This window comes from Antechinus flavipes, chromosome 6 (genome assembly GCF_016432865.1).
Source record: "Antechinus flavipes isolate AdamAnt ecotype Samford, QLD, Australia chromosome 6, AdamAnt_v2, whole genome shotgun sequence".
NCBI classification, from domain to species: Eukaryota; Metazoa; Chordata; class Mammalia; order Dasyuromorphia; family Dasyuridae; genus Antechinus; species Antechinus flavipes.
In genome coordinates, this window is record NC_067403.1 from 254,391,059 (window position 1) to 254,410,608 (window position 19,550).

Genomic DNA, 19,550 nt, shown 5'->3' on the forward strand with positions numbered 1-19,550 from the left:
TACATATGCAAAGCAGAAGGTTCTTTTCTAGAGTCAGGATATTGGACTAGGGCAACAGCTAAAATTCCATCAATAATTACTTCTAGTTTTCTTTCCCTGTTTTATCTCCACCAGGTTTAGGGATCAGGATTACATTTATCTCAAAAAAAGATTCTCAAATTTTTCTTTTTTTCAATGGTATTTTATTTTTTCCAAATACATGTATATATAGTTTTCAACATATACTAATGCAAAATTCTATATTCTAAATTTTTCTCCCTCTGCCCCTTACTCCCCCCATCTCTAAGACAGCAAACAATGATATAGGTTAAATATATGCAATCCTTTTAAACATTTTTCATGTTGCACCAAAAGAAAAAAATCATAACATTCTCAATTTTTCAAAACCCTCAATTAGACACTTAAAAAGAAAACCATTTCTTTTTGCAGCTCCTTCCCCCCTAATTTTTTCTTTCTCTCTGCTCCTTATTGTTCCTTATTGTTATTTGATCTCTCCTGGTCACTGTTCCCTCAGATGGCTGAGCTGTCTAGAGAAGGGAATTTATTCATTTAGTGGTACAAAGCATTATTTGTGTTGAAAAAATGCTTTAAAGTTTCTTCCACTTAGTATCTTTTAATGTTTACTTGGTTTCTCTGTAGCTGTCCTGCAGTGGGTAACTTCAGTTTAAAAGTGTTTGTGATATTTCCAGCATGGGGAGACTTTCTCTTCCTCTTCTTCCCTCCCTCCTTCCTGCTGCCTAGGTAACCCAAAGTACTGGCCAACAGCAGGGGAAGCACCTGTGGAAGGATATGGAAAGATATTCCACAGAGAATGCCCACCACTTCTGGGACAGAGAGAAGAATCAGCTGTAGCCTGGGTCCATATACTCCCTCTCCAGTTGCTGACCTGGGGTGGTCAGGAGTACTCTAGGACTGGGGAGCAGGACTCCCAGGAACCACAAGCTGGGTTGGACCATATGTTCCCTCCCTCATCCCCTCAATCTCTAAGTCTGAATCTCGACCCAGAATGCTCCCCCTTCTCGTCTCTGCTTCTCTGGCTTCAAGGTCCCACTGGGACCTTCCCAATGTTGGTTATTTCCAGTTAATCCTGTACACATCATGTTTGTCTTCCTCATTAAACTTCGAGCTCTTCAAGAGAAGAAACTTATATCTTTTGCCTTTCTTTGGATCCCCAGCATTTAGCACAGTGCCTGGCACATAAGAGCCGCTTGTTAAATGTTTACTGATAGACTGCTTGAACCCACTCTCCCCAGGTACCCTGTGTATGGAGGGAGTGGGGTCTGGTTTGGGAGACTGGAGGGGGGAAATGAAACCAAATTTCTTACTCTACCCCCTTTAAATACCATTTTTAAAGGTAATTAATTCTGCCTGAAAATCAGTAGTAAACTCATGAACGACAGTCCTAGAAAACCTTCCTCACCTCTTATGGGTTAATCCCAGAACCGTAAGGGAAGAAACAGGAGCACAGGACTGCCCAGAGAGGGTGCTTCCATTAAGGACAGACTTCTGCCTGATGTGTCCTCCAAACCAGCGTACATTTTCCTCAAATAATAATGGCCAAAGCAAAGGGCAGAAGATAGTTATGGAGTTAGGGAGTCTTGGGTTCAAGTTCTGCCCCAGACACTTGCTCGCTAGATCATGGGCACATCAGTCCCCCTCTCTGTCACCATTCGGTGCCTGGAGTGACCCCCAAACTACCACTGAAGAGGAGCCACAAACCAGCCAAAATGTGCGCTGGAAGAGTTCCCTCCTCCACTGGCAGAATCAGTGATCATAGCTGCGAGGTCAGGGACCTTTTCACTTTTGTCTTTAGACGCTTGACTTACAGGCCCAGGATAAATCTCCAGCATTTAGCACCATGGGGGCCTAATGATTTAATAAATGGTGGGTGATCAATTTCTAAAAACCCCTCCAATAATACCACATTTATAAAGCGATGTCTCCTTTCTCCCCCAGACCTGTTCTTCAGCATCTCTCTACCAGCTGCCCTCTGCTCAGCTCCAGCCTTCCCCAGAAGCAATCCCTACTCCCCGCTCCCTTCCTCCCTGCCTGGGAGCACCACCCACACTTGCCTACACCGTGCCCCATTTTCTCAGCTCTCTGGTGGCAGACTACCTGGGCAGAATCTGAGACAAAGAGGGTGAGAACTTCCAAAACCAATATTACCTATAGCTTTACACTTTGGGGAAGGGAGACAGAGGACAATTGCCAAAGTCCACGTGTTGTACTTAAAGCAGTCAATCTCTCCTGATGGATTTCAGCCATATTGGCTCTCGGACATAATGGCATCCTTCCCTGAAACCCCTCAAAATCCATGGCAGTGAAAAAAGAGTCTTTTCCAGCTTTTCTGGCTGAGTGTGGTCCCACTGAAATCCCCTGTCCTGAGCCCAAAGGCCACTGGAGAATTGAAGGGGGACTGGGCGGTGGACAGAGAGACTGGCACACCCCGCCACGAGGGTCTTCAGGAGGCATCTTCCCTCAGTAACTAGCCATAGGGAGACTATGGGGAGCTGTTACACTGTCTATGACCAATGGTTGTGAATGGAACAGACTTTCAGACACTATCGAGAAGGGTCTTGTCTCAAGCTCCCCTTTGGGCTGCTGAAAAACAGAACGATTGACATTTTCTTCCTACCTTTCCCCACTAAAGTAATTCCATCAAGCCAGATTTACCACTATTTTTTGGTACTTTTCACAGATTGTTTGGTATGACGAGCATTTGGATGTGATGTGTTTCTTTGTGGGGGCTGGCTTGTTCCAAAAATTGCTGTGGGAAGCAGAGGATTCTGGTTCTCATAGCAAGAAAGATAATAATGTCATTGTGCTGTCTCCTAGCACACCAAGAGGTAGCTGGGAATTGTGAAAAGGCACTGGATTTACTATCAGGAGAATAGCTGGGAATTGTGAAAAGGCACTGGATTTACTATCAGGAGAATAGCTGGGAATTGTGAAAAGGCACTGGATTTACTATCAGGAGAATAGCTGGGAATTGTGAAAAGGCACTGGATTTACTATCAGGAGAATAGCTGGGAATTGTGAAAAGGCACTGGATTTACTATCAGGAGAATAGCTGGGAATTGTGAAAAGGCACTGGATTTACTATCAAGAGACCCTCAATGAAATCAGCTCTCCTGCTGTGAATTCTTGGATAAATCATAACAACACAATCTATCATTAAGGGCCCGTCCAGCTCCAAATCCTGTGATTAAGGAGGATGGGGTACGTGTTGGACCAGATATTGATCTTTTCTTCCACGTATGGCGACTGAGGAACTAGGAAAAATCTAAGGAGGAGAATTCTGTTTTCACTCTAAAACAGAAGGGAGAGGAGAGCTTGGTGCAAACTCTTCCTGGGTCATTTCCCAGTGGATCTTTTTTTTTTTTTTTTAATAATAATAAAACCATTTTTACTTTATCAAAACTGGTAAGGCACTGAAAACCACATTGCACAATGTGTAGCTAAGCGGCCCTAACTTGGGGAGCACCTAATTTGGGGCGGCTGGCTTATTGGTTTTGCCGTTTGTTTCTTGACACTATGTAGCTAAAGAGGCCGAGGCTGGCAAGAGTTAAACTGGCTATTCCGGTGAAAGTGAGGGCATCTCTGACCTGTGAACAGAGAGGAAGACCGAGGTCACGAGGGAAGCCTGCTCCCCTCCTTTCCCACCAAATATTTCTCTCTGGCAAGCTTGGATTTGGTTCTTGGCTCCCTTGGTGAAAGTAAAGAATCGGTAACTGCCAGGCACATTTCAGTCCTCCAGAGAAGGAGGAGGGGAACGGCTAAACCAGAAGAGGGGCTGTAAAGGAGTTCTCTCCTTCCCTTCAGTCCCTCCCCACCAATCAAGAAGCCAAGCAATATGATATCAGTTATATAAATATATATATCAAATTCGAGAAAACATTTCTACATTAGCAATGTTGCTCCCTCCCAAAAAAAAATTAAACGCAACTAAAAAAAAAAATAGACCAGTTTTTTGCAGTTATTTTTGTAAATGGCATGACAAGCAAGGATGATGAAAATCAATAGCCTTTGAAGGTTCTCAAGGACCTGTACAACACAGGGGACCTCTCATCCACCAGCATTATATTCAGGGTAATAAATCCAACAAAGAAAATTAGGGAATTCATGACTTGCTACCCTTTGGCTGGAATCCACATGTCAATTCTGGTAGGTTAAGCGTCACAGACAAGGGGAAAGCCAGGGCAGATGATGGAAACGTGCATATAGAGACTAGAATGGAGGGGATGTGGCCCTAGAGAGTGCTGCAGTACCACCTTCTGCCAGAGTCTTTTCCCAGCCTTCCTCTCCCCCAGCTGCCAGCTTCCCTACTCGAACTGCCAATTATCTACTGCGAATATATTTTGTCTATATCAATTTATTTACATTTTTTCTCCTCGGTATTGTGAGCTTCATGAGGCAGGGGACCTTGTTTTTGCCTTTCTTTTAACACTTTTAACACTGCCTGATATACAGCAAGTGCTTCATAAATGCTCAGTGATGGACTACACTTGTTTCATTCAAAGGAACTCCCAGAGTTTTAAAGGCAGCCTTTCCGTTATAAGGAATAAGCACAGGGTCCTAAGAAAAGCTAATCTTGAAGTTAAGAAGGCCTCGCTTAAGGGAAGGCACACCACCCTCCAGGCTCTGGGCTCCCAGTTCTAACTAGGGACATCCCACGGGGGTCTTTCCCACTTAAACCACCGTGGAGTGGGAGAGGGCTGGACGTACCTGGTCACTGCGAGAGATTCCATATCTCAGTTCATTCACAAAGTGCTCACAGTTCTCACTGGTCAGTCTGTAGAGGACATCCTTCCCCACCTCCTGCAAGGCCCTCTGGACAATCTTGCTGGGGGGCAGTGGTGGGTACCTGTTATCGTGTTTGTTGTTCACCCGGTACCTGTCCATCCCGACCACTACTCTGAGCAACTCCTTTTTGACCGTGGCTTTGTCCGTCAGGGCCGACATGATGCTGGATGCACCAGCCCCAGCATATTCACCTTCAGACAAAAAAAGAGAGTAACAAAGGCACCCCCAGGGATGTCCTCCCCTCGATTTAGAACCCATGGTCCTTCTAGTCCCATCGCTCTGATAGCATTGTCCCAAAGGGGCCAGTTGTGGGATGATCTAGCTATCCCCAAAATCAAACTCGGGGTCCCCCCAAGTAGCTTTATCAACTGAACAGCTAACCTTCCAGAGTCTGCCCCCTCCCCAACATTTACAACTTCACACAGCAGGGGCGCTTCTTACTTGGAGGCGCTAGGTGGACGACATAGCCATCCCCCACATAGACAGCCCAATGACGGTAGCCCCATCGGAAAATCTCAATCAGGTCTCCAGGTTTGGGCTCTGGCTACAAAATCACAAACCAAGGCCAGGTTAGAAGCTGCATTTGAAAATGGAGAAAGATGAGAGAGTATGTTCCAAAGGATTTGGAACAGGCCCTTGAAGGAACTGGGGATGTTGATCCCATAGAAGAGAAGGCTTAGAAGAGATATGACAGATTGAGAACCAAGTTGGCAGAGCCAGGATACAGCTCTCAATATTCCCTTCCAAACAAGTTTAAATAATGTCTCAAATCAAATTTTATAGTAACAACCAATAAAAGGTCAGAGGTCCAGCCCAAGACAACATGGAAGATCTGTGACAGTGGAGTGAGCAGGAGCACCAGCAGTGGGTGTTGGAGGTAGCTGTTTCATGAGCCTAGAGACAGCAAGAGGGGTTCAGAAAATTAGACAGAAAGACTTTATAGTACACTGGGCAAAGCTGGCACTGATTGGCAACTCTGATGCCCATGATCAATTCCAGATTGCAATTCCAAGACAGAGAAGAATGCTTGTGATTGGTCACAAAAACGCAAAGGCCCTAGTCATAGTTCCAGGGTAAGAGGAGCGCTAGTACTTGTGACTGCAGGGGAACGGGGTAAAGACCAGAAAAGACTAGGAGCACAGTCACTACACTCTCTCATGATAGCTCTACCTTGGAAGCACCAAAAGCTTGCAGACCCCCTCAGAACTAACTCTGAAAACAGTGGCACAAAAAACCCTAAAGTCTGATACAATGTCCCTTTATTCCCAGATAAACAAAATCCAACTTTAACATAAAGTTCAAAGTGGAAAAAATATAGGCTGAAAAAATGAGCAAAGAACAATAACAAAAAAGAACTTGAGCACAAAAAATTTACTATAGGGGAAGGGAAGTTCAAGATATAAACTTAAAAGAAGATAAAAATATGAAAACAGCTTAAAAACAAAATCTCAAAAAAAATACTAATTGGACCCAAGGCCAGCAAGAATTCCTGAAGGAGTTTAAAAAAGAGATTTCATAGGAAAAAAATGGGGGGAAAAATAAGAGTGATGCAAGAAAATTATGAAAAGTACATTAGTAAGAACTTGGTAAAACACACACACACACAGAAATTCACTGAAGAAAAATCTCGGGCAGCTAGATGGTGCAGTGGGTAGAGCACCAGCTCTGAAGTCAAGATGATCTGAGTTCAAATCTGGATCTCAGACATTTAACACTTCCTAGCTTTGTGACCCTGGGCAAGTCACTTAACCCCAATTGCCTCAGCAAAAAAAAAAAAAAAAAAAAAAAAAAAAAAAAAAAAAAATCTCTTTAAAAGGTATAAAGGACAAAAATTCACTGAACAAAAGAACAGAAGACACACACAGAGTTAAAATAAAGGATTGGAGCAGAATTTATTATGCTTTGGTTGTAGTAAAAAAGACAGGTGTAGCAATGATGAACTCAGAAAAAGTAAAAGCAAAACCAGACTAATTAAAAGATAATCAGGGAAAATTACATTTTGATAAAAGGTATCCTAAGCAATAAGGTCATCAAAAAATTGTATAGCAAGTTTCTCTAATAAAAGTCTAATTTTTCTTCAACACTGGGGAGTGATATTTTTTTTTAATTTTTATTTAATAATTACTTTATATTGACAGAATCCATGCCGGGGTAATTTTTTTACAACATTATCCCTTGCACTCGTTTCTGTTCCGATTTTTTGGGAGTGATATTTATATAAAAAAATAAGAATCATTCCCAAATTGATAAATGATCAAAGAATATAAATAGGCAAGTTTTCAGAAGAAAAAATCAAATCTACCTCTCATCATAGGAGAAATGCTTTATGCTAAGTGAAATGAGCAGAACCAGGAGATCATTATGTACCTCAACAACAATACTGTATGAGGATGTATTCTGATGGAAGTGGATCTCTTCGATAAAGAGCTAATTCAGTTTCAATTGATCAAGGATGGACAGAAGCAGCTACACCTAAAGAAAGAACACTAGGAAATGAATGTAAACTTTGCATTTTTGTTTTTCTTCCCGGGTTATTTCTACCTTCTGAATCCAATTCTCCCTGGGCAACAAGAAAACTGTTCGGTTCTGCACACATATATTGTATCTAGGATATACTGTAACCTATTCAACATGTATAGGACTACTTGTCATCTGGGGGAGGGGGTGGAGGGAGGGAGGGGAAAAATCCTTTTTTTTTTTGCAACATGGCTGATATGGAAATATGTTTTGTATTATTTCACATGTATAATTGATAGCATATTGTTTGTCTTCTCACTGATAAGGGGAGCAATGGATAGAAAGGAAACCGAAACTTAAAATTAAAAAAAAAAAAAAGAATATGTAAAATAAATAAATAACGAATTTTTCCTCAATATGATTTTATTTTTCCAATTAGATGTAAAGATAACTTTCAATATACATTTTAGTAAGATTTTGAGTTCCAAAATTTTTCTCCCTCATTCCCTTACCTCCCCCCTCCCCAAGACAGAAGGTAATAGGTTATAAATGTATAATCTAAATATTAATTTTTTAAAATAAAATTAAAATGGACAGTTGCAGAGGAAATTGGGAAAATTTCAAGGTATTGATGTAGAGCAAAATGAACAGAAGCAGGAAAAAGAATTTGTACAATGATAACAATACTAAAAAAACAACAACTTTAAAAAACTAAATTCTTACTGATGCATTGCAAAACTATGAGTCCAAAGTGATGAAGATAGAAAGGGCATTCACCATCTGTCCAAGAAATAAAGACATTAAAATACAGAGAGGAGGAGGAAGGGAAGAAAAGGAGGGGGAGAAGAAGCTGGAGTTTAACTCAACCCATGTGGGGAAAGTAAAACCGATAACAGTGGAAGCCATGTACCCAGGTCCTCCCAGTTGGAGGCAGCTCAGGAGGAGAAGGAGAAGAAGAAAAAGAAGAGGAAGAAAGAGAAAAAGAAGAAGAGGAAGGAGAAAAAGCAATATGGCAGCTATCTTTGAGTTTTTTAAAGTTCTGTAATCACAAAACACTAGGTAAATGTGAGTTATCCTGGTCAGTGTTAAGCATCCTAGCTTCCTCTGAGCAGCTTCCACCTGGAGGAGCCTCAGAGGCCACCGGGTCCAACCCTTCAACTTAAGAGGTGAGGAAACAGGCCTGGGCAAGATGTGACTTGGGTTTGGTACAGAGTTGGTACAGAGGTCAGAGGCCTTCTCCTAACCCCGTCCCTCACTGTGCTATCTCTAATAGGTTTCAACAATTGGAGGTGACACCAAGAAATGGTTTCTGACTAATCAGTTATCCAGAAAATTGAATTACCCAGAACAATGCAAGGAGAGGCTTCCCTTCATAATTATTTCCCCTTCATCCCGCCCCGTGGGAACAAAGCTGTTTGCACTCTGTCTCCCCCATTTGACTGCCAGCTCCTCGAGGTCAGAGACTCTGGTTTTGCCTGCCTTTGTTCCCCCTGTGGCACAGTGTACATAATAAGTACATGATAAATGCTTGTTGTCTGACTGATGATGCATTTCTTGAGCATCCAATTAAGGTAAATTAAAGTGGAAAATGTGGCTGTTCCAGGCTTCCAGAAAAACACTGTTTCATTGACTTTGGAATGTTAACGAGGCAAGGTCTCGCTCCACTTCTCTACTCTTATGACTTCCAACTTTCTGGGAAACCTGTATCTGACCATTCCAGAAGTTGAAAGACGGTGTAGACATGGGCAGTTATGAAACTCAAAGGGTTGGAGGGTTTTCCCCCTTTAGAGAAGCTGTAATTTAAATCAACCCATTTGGGGAGAGTAAAGCTAATACAGTCATGTGCCATTGGCTCCCAGTTTGGGGCAGCTCCCTTGGAGCCGAAAACCAGAGCTCTGTGCTCTGACCCCCGGCGTTCTTCTATGACCTCCGTCCTGTAGGGGATGCTAATGCAGGGAGATGGCGCAAAAGCCTTGTGATTCAGAAGGTGACTTTTTTGGTTCTATCTTGTCTCTGACTCAGGCTACCGCCCTTCCCTTACTGCCATGGTAATGCAAGCACAGGCCTGGAAGGTCTCCGTGGAAACCATGGAGAAAGAAGCCAAAGGTCAGCCTGATCAGCACCAAGCCAAATTGGAAAGGGAGCAAGGTTCATCTTAGGCCCTCCGCTCTCTTCTGGGCCATGATGCAGCGCTTGCCCAATTCCTGACACTGCCCAGAAAGTGACCCAAACTCTCAACTGGCATCTTTCTCTCCTTCCCTTAGTCCAAAAATATTCCCTCAGCTATGTAACTCATACGGGGTATAAACTAATAACTCATAGAGTATAAACTAATCCACAACAGGAAGACAAACGAATTCTACTAAGCTTTAGCAAGGTATCCCAACTAATAGTGGCTTAAATTCTCATCCCTTTCTCAGGAAAGGTTTATCAGGGGCACTGTTGTGACCTGCAATTAAGGAGGAGGGGAACATCCCAGTTACCGAAGTCTCTAGCTTCCTGGTGTTCTCTACAGGGGACATAGGCTTAAGTCAAAGTACTTTCTGTTTGAGCAGACTTGTTTCCCTCGAATTCCCCCCATGTGAGCCAAGTCCAGCCCACCCCCACCATTCTGGCTGTGGCCACGGCTGCGTGGCCGTCTTATCTCTAGAGAACCCACCCATTATAAAGCATCTGCTCTTTGCTTCTGTCATTGGCCATTAACCTCACCCTTGCACAACAGAAAATGAGGAGAGAGGAGAAAGTCCTCCTTCCTCCCTTCTCTAGAGCAGAAGACCTAGGGGTATGATGGAAATCCTACATCCATGCTCCAAGACCCCCAATTCCAACATCCCGGGCTCCAAGACCCCCAATTCCGACATCCTGGGCTCCAAGACCCCCAATTCCGACATCCCGGGCTCCAAGACCTCCAATTCCGACATCCTGGGCTCCAAGACCCCCAATTCTGACATCCTGGGCTCCAAGACCCCCAATTCCGACATCCTGGGCTCTAAGACCCCCAATTCTGACATCCCATGCTCCAAGACCCCCAATTCTGACATCCTGGGCTCCAAGACCCCCAATTCCGACATCCTGGGCTCCAAGACACCCCTCCCCCTCTGACTTGTTCTAAGTCTCAGCCACTTGGAACTCTCATATCCTGTGTGGTATTTGTGAAAATGAAGCTTTTTTCTAAGCTTAAGTTACAAACTTTCTTTTACACCTCAGGAAAAGCAAAAGCGAAAGCTGAAAGGTTTCTGAAGTTCTGGTCCCCAAGAAGGTCACCAGGAGAACCAAAATAAACCTGGGGATGTTGGTCTGAGGGCATCTGTCCCGACCGGGCGTTCTCTAAACCCCGTGAAGCCTGGACCCTGTTCCGGCGCCCAAGCGCCCATTCTGTGTTCCTCCCAAAGGAAAGTTCTATTTCCCTGCTAGCATTGTCTTTATATCCAGTTTCTTTCTGTGTATCCCCATTGTTCTCCCAACCGACCCACAAACCAATTCTAGATTCTTCCTTTGAATAATAGGCAGAGTGTGTGTCTTGTTGGGAGCCACAGGGAGAGTCTGGCCCGAAAACAAAGCAGAGCCGGGCCGGGCTGGCTCTCCCAATGGCCCAGGGCCTAAAGGGCGCCTTCAACCGCCCTGCCCCAAGTCTCCTGCGAGAAGTGCCCCCGGACACTTCAAAAGCACCTACCTGCATCTCTGTCCTCTCCAGGGCAGGATCCCGGGCTCCGCACGGCACCCCTGGGCAGCTGAGGGCTTCCTGCAACAGAGACGGCACTGCCGGGAAGCAAGAAGAGGAGGCCCGGGCGGGGGACGGGCAGGGGGTGGGCGCCCGGCCATCGGGGCAGGGCTCGGCCTGGCAAGGCCGGCCGGGGGCCAAGGAGGGCCAGCTCTTCCACCCCTCCCCCTTCTGGTCCCATCTAGAGGGAGCAAATGGGACCCGGATGGACCACTGAGAAAGGGCGCTCGGGACCACGGGGAGCCCGGGACTGGCCCGTTCCCCAGGAAGGGCTCCCGGGTCAGGGGCACCTCCCGGCAGCAGGCAGGGAGAAGAGGGCGCCCCACGTCGGGGACGGACCGCAGGGGGGTACAGAGAGGACCCTGACACACACACTTACACACACTCACACTCACACATATTTACACTTACACACTCACATACACTTACACACACGCGCGCGCACACACACACTCACACTCGCACCACGCGCCCCTCCAAACAGCCCTCCGGGGCCAGCGCACCTGTTTCTGGGTCCTGACTGATGATCTGCCGGCAGCGAGAAGCACTGGGCCCGGCAGGAAGTCAGCGGAGGCCAGAGAAGGCTCCAGCAAACAGCTGAGAGTGAGGTCATCGTGACTCCGCCCAGATCCAAGGCTGCGCTCGGGCCGAGAAACGAAACTGGCGGCGAAACGAAGGCCCGTGACCCCGGCGCCTTTCCGATCTCCCCCCAGCCCCCGGGAGGGAGCGCCCGGGAGCCCCCGCCCAGCCCAGCAGGGGGCTTTGGGGCTTGGGAAGTTAGGAGGCTGGAAACTTCCCGGGGGCCCCGGGGCCCGGAGCTGGGGGGATCGGCCCCGAGCGGGGCGGCCCCCGTGATGTTCGTGCTCTGGGCTGAGCCCCATCCCGGTGGCCCCACGCGGCCCGCCCGGCGCCCCGAGTTGTCCTGCAGCCCTTCTGCTCCCGGGCGGGAAAGCATCTTCTCGAGAGCCGCCAGGGGGCTCGGAGCGCAGACCACCCTCCCACCCCCGGGTCTGGCCGCGCCCCGCCCCCCGTCTGACAGCGCCCCTCCCCCCAGCACTTTTACTTCTTGAAAGGGTCCCTCCGCCGAAACTGAGGCTCAGAGCGGCTAAATAACCCGGCCAGGGTTAATAGTGTCTGAAAGAGGACTTGAACTTGATTCTAAGGCCTGGGTGGGCCATCTTGTATCCCAACTGTTCTTTCAGTCAGGTGCTCCCAAGGCATCTCAGCCTCGGGTGGACAATCTGCAGCTCGAGGTCTTCCAATTCAGTATTCCCGTGTGCCCCGCCCAGAAGGGAGGACATTCCCCCTCTGACCCCCCTCCCTTAAAGCAGCCCAACTGTGCCCGAGTTTTCCTTGGCTGGTCTGTCCCACCAAACTATAGACACATTCTGAATTTGTAGCCCACTATGACCCCTGGGTCTTTTTCATTTATTATTTCCAATAGCATTTTACATATGTAAAGATGGTTTTCAACATTCCTTTTTGTAAGACTTGGTGTTCCACGTTTTCTTCCCTCCCCTCCCCCTTCATCATCTGACAGAAGTTAAATCCGTACAATTCTTTTAAGCACATCCCTGCATCTTTTTCAAGAAAATGGATGGCTAATTACAACTCCCCCTTCTTGTACTTGGAAGGTTGATTTCTTGAACCCAAGTGGAAGATTTTACATTTACTCCTAATCCATCTCATCGAACAAGATTCGGCCCAAATCTTCTGGGGATCTTTGCAGGATGAAAATGCTGGACTTGGAACCGGGGGTGGGGCTAAACTCTCGCCACCTGTGTGACATCGGATGCCCCCCTTTCCCTGGCCCTTGGTCTCTCCATTTGTAAAATGAACGGGTTAGACTGGATGACCTCAAAGGTCCCGCCTGAAGTCTCCATGCCTAATAACGGGAGGATCTAGGGATCAGAAGGCCGGGTGGGGGGCCCCTGGACACCGGCTTCGGGAGAGCAGCAGAAGGCAGAGGGGCCGGGCTCCTCCCGAGTGGCGTGAGATGCCTCCCTCCGCAGCTGGTGGGGCCTCTCAAGGCCTTACAGCGGAGGCTGGGCAGCAGCCTCCTGGAGGGGAGAGGGGCCCCGGGGGCCCCAAGGCCGTGCTGGCAGGAAGCTTTGGTGGGGGGGTGCCCCAAGCTGGACAGGCCAGAGGAGCACGAGGCACGTGCAAGGTCACCTCAGTAAGCCTCGGGCCAATTTTCCAGACAAAGGATGGCTCCAAGATGGTCTCCAGAATGATAGAGAGGATCTGGTGTAGGAGACCCAAGTCTCCTTGCCTTCCTCATGGCCATGCTCTATTTTTAAGCTGTCCTCACCGCCTCCCCTGTTGTTCTGGATACTGTGCCCCTTCTGCCACCTCCCCCTCCCAGTGCCTGCTCTACTCCGTTACAAAGGCCATAATTTCCCCCCATCCTTAACAGTGAAGGCCAGTCCTGCCTCCAACATCTGCCAGGAAGCCAGATGGTCCCTGATTAAAACTCTGGGCTTGGAGGGCGGCCTGACTCAGCCTCCACAAAGGCAAGGGGGGAAGGCAGGGAATTTCCCATCCTGGGCACACCCAATATGCCAGTTTGGCACAAATTAATGTCTAAGATGGGTCAGAATTGTCATAAAGGCTTTGAAAGGCAAGACCAGCGTCTGCATTTGATGTTGGAAGCAGCAGGGAGCCACAGAGCTTCTTGAGCAGTGGAGAGAAGCCATCAGCCGTCCTTTAGGGACAACACAAAATCCTCACGTCCGAGCCGGGAGCAACCCAGAAATGTAGGATTTAGGTCACAGGACACAGAGGTCATGCCCAGAGAAAGAGGCCTCCTGTGCCCCCGACTGCAGCTCGGTGCCCTTTGTCCCTCAGCAGTCCCTGGGGCTTCCTGAAGCAGGAGCCCCCAAAGCTTCCACCCGGGGTGTGGGTCTTTCTCAGGGCCTCTCACTTCCCAGCCATGAGAAAAGAGCAGTGACTAGACAGCCAGCGGCCCTTTCCGCCCTGGTGACCTCCGATCAGCACCTTCGTGATCCATGTTTGTGTGAATCCAGAGGGCCGGTCGGAGGTTGGGGGCCATTTTTTAGGGCAGAGCTTCTTAAACTTTTTCCACTCTTTTTTCGTGGCCTCAGGCACGTCCAATGGACCTTTCTAGATAATTGTGATTTTGCGACCTCCACATTAGAGACCCCACAGGAAATCGCAAATCAGCATTTAAGCAGCTGGGCTTCAGGGGACCTGTTTCCTCAGGTGGAGGGTCTCCATGATCACTGCCCAAGCCCCTGGAAGCACAAAGGCTCCTGGGATCCTGAGCCTGGTCTGAAAGTTTAGGGACAGAAAAATGGAGCGAGTTGTTGGCCCTCCCACTTTGGGGTCAAGCTCGATGTCCCCACACCGCCCCCTCCAACCTCCGCTAAAGCCCCCCCAGCCAACAAGCAGCTACGTGGACTTTGCTCTCAGGGAGCATCCCGACTGACCCTTCTCTCCAGGACCCCCAGAAACTGCCAGGGAAACACCCGACAGCCTGCGTGACCACTGCAGCTCAGCGATGAGGGCCAGGTAGGAGGACGACGGGCCATTTCCCCGCTTCCTAGACATAACAGCTAGAAAGGACCTAAGAAACCCCCACCCCGGCATCAGATTTTACAGATGAGGAAACTGAGACCAGGGCCTTTCACCACAGACCTCCCCACCCCGGGGCATGCTGGTCCCGAAGCCCCAGTGCCCCCCTGGGAGGCCCAGTTTCTTTGACAAGTCTCCCAAAGTGAAGAAGAGGCGGGATGCAGATGAAAACAGGTTGTGGTCTTTATTCCATTACACAATCTCACAACTCTGGGGGAATGTGATACAGAGACATGCAGGCTTCCGGCAAGAGTCCAGCATACAGGCGGATGGGTACACGCTCATCGGATTGCACAAACTAAACAACGGCTGGGGGAGGCACCCGCGGACCCCGCCAGAGCTCCCCGGGACAGACACAGCGGAGGCCCGCTGACGGGGACCAGGGGCTGGCCAGGTGAGCGCAGGAATCTTTGGGAACCAGACGAAGGCCATTCTTTGCTTTGGCACTTGGAATCCCCACGGGCGAGAAAGGGGAGGCGGCTTTTCCAGGGCCAGCAGGAGCTCCGCTTCCCCAGCCAGGACCCCACGGCGCAGGCCTCCCCGTCCCTGACTGATTCTCTTTGGAGCTGGAGGGGCATCTTCCATATTTAAGCAACTGGATAAAAGGATCCAGCTCGTTTTCTAATTAAAAAACACAAAACCAACCCAGCGTCCCAAGTGGGTTCCGCCAAATCCGCCTGGCAAAAGGTGCCACGACCCCCTCCCAGGCCAGCCTGGGACACCCCAGGAGGGTGGGGAGCCACATCCATCCCAGTAGGGACAAACAAAACCTGGTCACTGACGGCCATGCTGGTCCACGTTCCCTGCTCCCCAGGTCCCCGGACGGGAGGCTGGGGCAGCTCACCCTACTCTCGGCTCCCGACTGCATCATTGTCTTACGTACTAAGTTACTTGGAGGTCAAACACACGGTTCCCGTTTCAAATGGTGAAACTGAGATTGTGCGCGTGACCTAGTGGAATGTGGGGGGCCCGGGGCCGGAGGGAGCAGCCACAGCCCAGAACCACCAGGGCGCTCTTTTCTGGCTAAAGCAAGCCACGGTTTTTCTGCCAGGAATGAACTAAGGTCCAAGCCCTAGATGTGCTATAAATCACATTAATCCAAAGATTCTTTAAAAAACACTTAAAAATCCAAGCTGCTTCTGCCCAAACATGACTCTCCGGACCCGTGTCAATGAGGGCGTCCGAGGGGAAGCCACGGCGGCTAGGCGGCCTCTCTGCAGACGCCCGGTCGCGGTCCCACGCGCGGCCCTCCAAAGGCAGCGGCCCGTTGGCCCGACCACTTCTCACTTTGCTGCGGATAAACGGGCTCTGCCAGGCCCCCGGCACAGAGAGAGAGCCGTCAACTGCCAGTCCTCGGGACCCGAGTGCGAGTCCCTTCTGGGGGCTCCGGGTCCTCTCTACACCAGAGATGAAGTCAGCATCCAGGAGAGACACATCTCAGGACCCCAAGTTTGCTATTTGTGCTTGAAAACCTATCGAGGGAATGTGCCGAGACACCAGCACGAGGCCCACAGGAGGCCGGCCGCCTGGGAACCACAGCGCCAGCCTCCACGTCCAGCTGGGAGGGTGCAAAAGGGCTCAAATGTAAACTGAGGCGGCCCCCGGGCCTGGCCGAGACTGGACTGGGCAGGCTACGCCCAAGCCGGCTAAGACAAGACTCGGCTCCATGAGGAATGGCAGCACCAGGTGGAAGCCAGAGGCCCCATCCCCTCAGCCATTGAATAAAGGCTGCGCCAAACACCAAGCGACCAAAGACCTGACATCTACCTCAGAACCAGGGGCCGGCCAAGGGCCCGGGACCCACCCATCTATTCTGGATGACATCGAGGGGGAATGCTGCTCTCCAGCTCTAACAAACCACAGAAGGGCGACTTCCCCAAACGGGGGCTCCCGGGAAAGCCGCCCACCGAAGTCTCCTTATCAGAGCGGAGGCTTGAGGTGCCTTTGGAAGCCACTACACGACTCCTGAAAACCTACCAGTGCCCCATTTCACGCCAACCGCCTAACAGCTCCCATTTACAAAGCACCATCCGTGCGTCACCACGTTGGATTTTGGAAGAAAGAAAAACGACTAGTAAGAAAATACACTTGGAATTATTGTTGGACTCAAGAGGATACAAAACCCTGAGAGGGACGATCGGGCAATCCAGACAGGAGGCCTCGGTGGCCAGACTCAGGGGGCCTGAACTGGCCGTTTAGAAGTCACATGATCAAATGCTATCTTGCTTTCCCAACCTTCCCAAAATGCAACACTCGTTCACTTTGGAAACTCCAACTCGCACACAGACAGGGGTCCAAGGGTAGAGACACCTCAGAGAAAACAAAGGGTTAAAATCTGGCAGAACGAAGCAGAGAAGCGGCCGGCGGATTGGATCAGAATCAGTCCCATCGAAATCATGGCCAGATTAGGCCTGCCAGCCGTGGCCCAGAATCTCCCCTGGAGCCAGGATCTCACTTGGTTACATTCCTCCATGCGCCCAGGAGGGATTGGGAGGGCAGGGGGGAGGGTGGCGGCTGCTCGTGAGATCCCCCAGACAGTGGAATAACGCCTGCTGAGCCTCTGGCCCCCAAGGCACCATCGGAAGGAAGGCAGTTCTACTCGGTTAAGACTTTCCTGATCCTCCAAAAATGTCTGCTCTGACGCAGCTTCTGGGAGAAAGAGGCTATTTTAAGACAAAATTAAAAATCTGAAACTAAAGCTCAGATTTCGAGTACAGAAGACACAGTGAATTGGACCAAGGCACAGGATCAAGTGACTTGTCAGGGGTCACTCAGTTTATTTCTTGATTCGAGCCCATGCACTCTGTCCTCCGCCAGCCACTTTTCCTCCGACGTTCTGGGCTAAAAGGAAGCCATGGTGAGAGCCGGGAAGGCAGAAGGGTCACGGGCACCCGGGGCCAGGGTCCCTGTCTCCCCTTCCCCAAGGAAGCTGGCCGTGGCCACAGGGCAGAGGCGCACAGGAGGCTACAGGGGCACGAGGAGCCTGCTTTCCAACTCTCCTGGACAGAAGTCTTCGGCCCGGCGCCTCGGGACGCCTGCCAGAGGTGACATGTGGCAACACAACCTGCCCATTCCTCCTTCCTCCCCAGCATGTCCATGGCTAGCACGAGTCCAGACCAAAAGGCACTCTGTGGTACAAAAAGGACTTTTCAAGCTGCTTTTGCTTTTGGCCTCCAGCCTCCCCCCTCCCCTATATAAAGTGCAAAAAAAGGAAAAGCGAAATATATGAGAACAAGACAAGGGCTTGGACCTCTACCGGAAAGGAAAGAAAGGCTCCCGACAGTCCCGGAGGTGGGTTTAAGCCACAGGCAAACGTCTGCTCCATTTATTACAGCATTGTATTTCGAGTCTTGCAGGATGGCGTCCCCCTCACAGGCGAGCTCTGGCTGCTGCTGGAGGCCGGGGGCGGCCGCGGCGGGGCACGGCCCGCCCGGGCCAGGGCCCCACTTTATTGGCACTTTTTATCCACCAGCGGTCTCCTGCACTCCGCTTCCCCGACGGTTTCAGGAGTGGAATTACTCATGCAGGAGGTAGCCTGCAAAAGCCCATGGGCACAGGGTGAGTCCACCAGGCGAGGGCGACGCGGGCAGGGGGGCCCCGGGGCTCCCGATCACCCAGGCCCACAGGACGATGACTCCGGGCCCCAAGTGATTTTCATGGACAGCTGCAGGGATGGGGAGAAGGGAAGCTGCCCATGGAATCGGCAAGGGAGTGCTCCATCTGTGCTTGGCTCCTCCCTTGCCTGGAAGCTGGGGGAGTGGGGAGCACGTACACATACCTCCCATTGTAGGCCCCCCCAAATCTGTGGAGGCAGCTAGCAGCCCACCTAAATAAAGGCCTCTTGAAGCCAGTGGGGGGGGCAGGGAGAAGCAGGGGACCCCCACTAAGCCCAGAGCCCCCCCACTGCCTGGGACTTCCTGGGGGTGGTCCAGGGGTTAGGACTCTTGGGGACGAGGCAGCCGAGGAGCCTCCTCCCTCCCCATCCCACAGCCGAGCCTGACGGGAACGCCGCCCAGGGACATCCGCTGGCCATCTCTTTCTAAAGCAATGCTCAAGGGTGACAGAGACTGGGGGCAGAGGTCAGGGTCTGCAAACAGGGATGGGAAAAAGGAGGCCCCGGTTTCGCTCCCCCCGGTTTCCTCCGTAGCCCCCGTGTTTGGGCGTTAAGAGGCCCCTGAGGACGAAGGCATCGGCGCGCCCTCACCTGCTCGAGGACGAAGGCCGTACTGGAGTCGATGGCGCCGCCCAGCTCGCGGTACTGGCCCGAGTAGCGCACGTAGCCCCAGGTCAGCAGGGAGATGAAGAGCAGCCCCAACAGGCAGTTGCAGAGCTGGGTGATCATCTCGAGGCCCAGGAAGCTGGAGAGGCCCGAGCTCAGGTAGAGCACCAGGATGAAGCTGAAGAGCACGGCCGGCGTGCGGAAGGAGCTGAACACGTTCTTGCTGCTGTTGTGCTTGATGAAGTGGCCGTACAGCTCCTGGATCTCCCTCTCCAGCTCGCTTTGGTAGCGCAGGCTGAAGTCCTTGCCCCCCATCTTCTTGCTCTTCTTGAAATGTTCTATGGCCTGCTTCCGGAACTCGTCGTGCTTCTGCTGCAGGGCGTCCGACGCCAGGTAGGGCTTCTCCCCGCCACAGACCTGCGCGGACCAGACGGGCCCCTGAGCCACGGGGAGGCCCCATCACCAGCACACCCCCCGCCCAGGCCGGAGGCCGTCAGGCGACCCACCGCGGCTGCGGATCAGGCCCGTGGAGGGCCCCGAGGGCCTCTGCCAAGAAGGGCTCCCTCCCGCCCTCCCCACTCCCGGCTACCTTCTCCATGTTGTTGTAGTACATGTCCTTGGCAACCGCCGCCGCGGCTAGGTTGTTGGCTTCTGCAGTGGCCTTTGAAGAAAGGGACAGAAGTTTTACTCGGGCCCGCCCTTGAGTGACCGCAACGAGCTTTCTTCTCTCCCTCCCATTCGTGGGCCAAGTGCAAC

The 19,550-nt window shown here is 50.5% G+C and overlaps 2 protein-coding genes across 5 annotated transcripts in view; both read right to left on the reverse strand.

Annotated features, from left to right (window-relative positions):
• Positions 1–159: 159 nt before the first annotated feature.
• Positions 160–11,877, reverse strand: LOC127541916 (phospholipase A and acyltransferase 3-like). Its single transcript, XM_051967247.1, has 5 exons — positions 11,485–11,877; positions 10,934–11,002; positions 5,245–5,347; positions 4,726–4,994; positions 160–3,605 (listed from the first exon to the last, which is right to left on the reverse strand). The coding sequence occupies exons 1-5, from the start codon at positions 11,860–11,862 to the stop codon at positions 3,504–3,506; spliced, it is 921 nt and encodes a 306-aa protein (XP_051823207.1). The 5' UTR covers positions 11,863–11,877; the 3' UTR covers positions 160–3,503.
• Positions 11,878–14,734: 2,857 nt separating this feature from the next.
• ATL3 (atlastin GTPase 3) overlaps positions 14,735–19,550 on the reverse strand; it is a 30,630-nt gene continuing 25,814 nt past the window's right edge. For all 4 annotated transcript variants that reach the window (XM_051967606.1, XM_051967604.1, XM_051967605.1 and 1 more), the window contains 3 exons: positions 19,384–19,455; positions 18,780–19,211; positions 14,735–18,110 (listed from right to left, as the gene is read on the reverse strand). In XM_051967606.1, coding sequence (XP_051823566.1) covers positions 18,024–18,110; positions 18,780–19,211; positions 19,384–19,455 — 591 coding nt within the window. In that variant the 3' untranslated portion in view covers positions 14,735–18,023. The remainder of the gene's footprint in view (positions 18,111–18,779; positions 19,212–19,383; positions 19,456–19,550) is intronic.

Coding starts and splice junctions, on each gene's coding strand:
- LOC127541916 (XM_051967247.1), bottom strand. CDS start 11,862: ATGGGGCTCAGCCCAGAGCACGAACATCACGGGGGCCGCCCCGCTCGG. Junction 5,348..10,933: donor TGGAGAGGACAGAGATGCAG/GTAGGTGCTTTT, acceptor GTGATTTTGTAG/CCAGAGCCCAAACCTGGAGA. Junction 3,606..4,725: donor GAATCTCTCGCAGTGACCAG/GTACGTCCAGCC, acceptor CTCTGTTCACAG/GTCAGAGATGCCCTCACTTT.